The 3,897-nt window shown below is 47.0% G+C and overlaps 1 protein-coding gene across 1 annotated transcript; it reads left to right on the plus strand.

Moving 5' to 3' along the window:
• The first annotated feature begins 423 nt into the window (after nt 1-423).
• On the plus strand, nt 424-2,109 carry LOC137898623 (G-protein coupled receptor 22). Its single transcript, XM_068742667.1, has one exon. The coding sequence runs from the start codon at nt 424-426 to the stop codon at nt 2,107-2,109; it is 1,686 nt and encodes a 561-aa protein (XP_068598768.1).
• Nucleotides 2,110-3,897: the final 1,788 nt, after the last annotated feature.

Here is a 3,897-nt window from a genome sequence, read left to right on the forward strand (position 1 = left end):
TAGCGGGTCGTCAGTCGGAACAGCAAGCACAGGTAGATCTTGCTAAATACAAATAGAGTGCATGAAGCATGGTTACACAGTCGCAGCAAAAAACTAACCCTCATCAGCATAGAATATGATCTGTAAGTAATCCATAAATAAAACTTGTATTGCTCCCCACTCCTATTTTCTGCAAACATCATTTCATCACCCCTTCATTTGTGAAATCTGGCAAGATGAACTTGTCCTTCTTGTGCGTTCTCTTTGCGTGAATGTGAGACAACTGCTTGATCTTCCCTCCTTTCTTCTTCTTTTTTTTTTATAGAATCAACCAGAGGTCTGCTTATCATCCTCATCATTTGAGCCAAAGGAAAAAGAGAGAGACAGAGCATGGTCTGGCGTGGTGGCTGCTGTTGCTATGTGTGACGGACTGCTGTGGTGTCAATGGAGACCAAAGGCTATCGTGACCTCCTAGAGACCAGCGATGGTCAGGGGGTAAGCCTGCTGGATGGAGGGAGCGAGGTAGGCGTGGAGGAGGGTTGGAGCACACCCTACCCTTTTGGCTTGCAGGTGTCTTTGACCACTGTGCTTATATTAGAGCTGGTGTTGGGCTTCAGTAGCAACCTGACGGTACTTGTGCTATACTGTGCTCAATCCAACCTGGTGGATTCCGTCAGCAACCTTGTCACAGTCAACCTGCATGTGCTGGACATACTGGTTTGCGTTCTCTGCCTGCCACTGACTGTGGCTGTGATCCTGCTACCTGCTAATGAAAGCGGAGTCGGCAGCCTGGCCACATTGTGCTGCTTCCACGAGGCGTGCGTCACATTCACCAGCGTCGCAACAGCAGTGAATGTGCTGGTGATCAGTTTGGACCGGTACGATATCTCAGTGCGTCCAGCAAGTCGCCTGCTGACCCCCAAACGAGCAGCGCTGCTCCTGGCAGCAGTATGGGTTGTCTCTCTTGCTGTCTTCTTCCTGCCCTTCCTTGAGGGGGACTTCTTCTCTTCAAGGGCTGAGGACAATGATGATGTGACAATGGAAGGGCAGAACAGTGACTTTGAGCTTACCACTGGACTGGGCCCCCTTTTTTCCTCCCTCTCGCCTTCATCTTCACCCACAAGTCATTCTTCACAAGACCTACCTCCAATATGGCAGAACAGGACGCTTCTGTGCGTTGGAGGGCAGGGATACTACACAGGCCTGGCTATGTACTACCACTTGTTACTTCAAGTGCCATGTTTCTTCATTGCTGTGGCTGTCATGTTATTCACCTACTCCAGGATACTGCAAGCCCTCAATATTCGTATCGGCTCCCACGTGATGAGGAGTACGCGTCCCAAGGATTCCACCTGCAGAATACGTTGCAGGAGCAAGAGGAGGAAGAACCTTAGCCTGCCCACAGAGGTAGTGTCCTCCAACCAGAACCAGAATGAGAACCTCACCCATCCTCCTCTTATGCCCTCCCCCACCCCGACACCAACATCACCCCCAGCCATCTCTTCCATGCCCCAAAGGATGTCTGACAGTGGAGCAACGGTCACTACTGTCAGCACTGCTGCCACCACCCCCATCGCAACGACACCAGCCACCCCAGCTTCTCCGGTTCCGGCTTCAGCCTCAACCCAGACCCACGCCACCTCACCACTGCCTGCTTCCTCGATGGGTGTCCAGGCATCAGTTTCTGCAATAATTGCCTTGAGGCGGGCAGTACGCAGGCACAGAGACCGTCGAGAACGTCAACGTCGTGTCCTCAAAATGTCTCTAATAATCATTTCCACCTTCATTGGCTGCTGGGCACCTCTGTCTGCAGTCAATGTTCTGATTCTGTGTCTGGGTCCAAGTGATAGCCTGGTGCGGCTGCGCCTCTGCTTCTTGGCAATGGCTTATGGAACCACTATTTTTCATCCTCTGCTCTACGCTTTCACCAGGCAGAAGCTGCGCCGTGCCCTGAAAACTCGAGTCAAGAAAAGGGTTGTGTCCCTTCTGCAGGTGGACCCAGCTCCCAGCGGGGGGACAGTTATTCATAACTCCTGGGTGGACGGGGGAGGCCAGAGGAAGGCTCGCAAGTCACGGGTAGAGGCCAGCGATGGCACGGATCGATGCCTCACAGATGTGGTGAGGGAATGAGGCTGCTCTTCAGATTGTATGTGTGTGGATTTCAAGTGATTAATGTATCTCCATAATTTGTCTGGAAATGGATTGCACGTGAATTTGAGCATGGATGTGAGAAAAAAGAGAATCAAGAAGTTTAAAAAGGTCAGGGAAAATCCCATGACTTCTGATTCCATGCAGTTGTGGAATCAGGTGAGTCCAGGGCTCTAATTAGAGCCCACTCTTCAACGTCCCTGCACAGGGCCTCATTAGTCCATTCCTGACTGACAAGGTGGTCACCACTATCTCCATGGTAACACTAGCCAGAATTATGAAAACACCTTGACTTTAACCATTATAAATAGTCGCGTACACTCCTTGAGTAGGGTTAGGGTTAAATCTATACATTTATGCTCATGTGTGCACTTTCATCTTGCATGTGCATGTACATATGCACAGACAGACAAACGCATACAAACACACTCAGATGCAAACTTAATGCCTACTGAAGTGTATTTAGTCATTCTCTGTGAAAGCACACCAATGTATACCTGCACAATTAATCTCAGTGGGAAATATCTCAACGGATGTCTGTGTTCCTTTTGTGTTTCCTTTGTCATGCCTTAATTCAGTCAGTAACATACCCTCATGGTGCTGAATGTCCCGGCGATGTTTACAGTCGATTCAGATTGACAGTCGTAACAGAGTACATATACTGTATACTGCATAGCAGAACAATAGCAGGTGCAAACATTCAGATTCAAAGTTTACAGGGTCAAATGAAACTACCAGGAAACTGCAAAAAGTACTGGTTCAGATTTCAATTTCAGTAAGCATCGTATTCAAGAGGGAAAAAAGCATACTTTTAAAAGATTTGGTTTCAACTGACATTTTAATGTAGCATTTATGATGAAGCGTGCGTGTGTGCGTGTGTGCGTGTGTGCGTGTGTGCGTGCGTCCACAATTATGTGCAATAAATGATGTACAAAGCAATGGCTCCTTGGGTGGGAGCCAAGAACTGTACGTTTTTATTTTGTGGTTCAGATATAGGGAGAGAGAGAATACATGGGAGTTCATCTTCAGATCAACAGCAGCTTGCCAGTGGGCATTATATAAAAGCAAAATTACACGGGGCAATAGTACCTACACAGGCCACTGTAATACCACTGAAATCAAATCACTTCAGTTTTACTGTGAATAAGGCCGATATTCGGGGGGGGAAAGTGTCCCTGCAGTCGCTGCAGGTGAATTTAAAGAACCTCTGGCGTGGAGCATCTCTTCGTCTGGCAGTGTGTTGCTCTGGAGGGCAGAGTCACTCCTTTTGGACTGCACTTTGAATGGCTGAGGAGGCACACTGGCCCTTATCAGACATGTTGCATTATATATGTCTCTCTTTCTCCTCAGGGCTTCATGTCTCATTTCAAAATGGGCTGGATATAGAATGGAAAAACCAGCCCTCAACCATGTGTTGTATTATTGGTGTTACAGTAGATAAACATTTATCTCAGTAAGTAGGTCTTGTACTCTTTAGTCTGAGGGCCCGTTTGTGTGAGCCAGATGGAAGACATTAATTCTTGCGTGTTACTGTATATTTTTCAGGGATGTAAATACTGAAATTGTTGTTCAGAAAAGATAAAATGTTTTTTGTTTTGGTCACAATCATCTGCCGGACAGAAAATCAGCCATGATAATAAACTCTCAGTGAGGTAATAAGTTACTCTAAAGAGAAATACGTGTATTTGTGTTAATACTGTATGTGTGAACACTGTACTGTACATTTATGACCAGATGCATAGAGAAATATCAGTATTGTATAAGATTTAT

The sequence above is a fragment of the Brachionichthys hirsutus genome, chromosome 8 (genome assembly GCF_040956055.1).
Source record: "Brachionichthys hirsutus isolate HB-005 chromosome 8, CSIRO-AGI_Bhir_v1, whole genome shotgun sequence".
Lineage (NCBI taxonomy): Eukaryota > Metazoa > Chordata > Actinopteri > Lophiiformes > Brachionichthyidae > Brachionichthys > Brachionichthys hirsutus.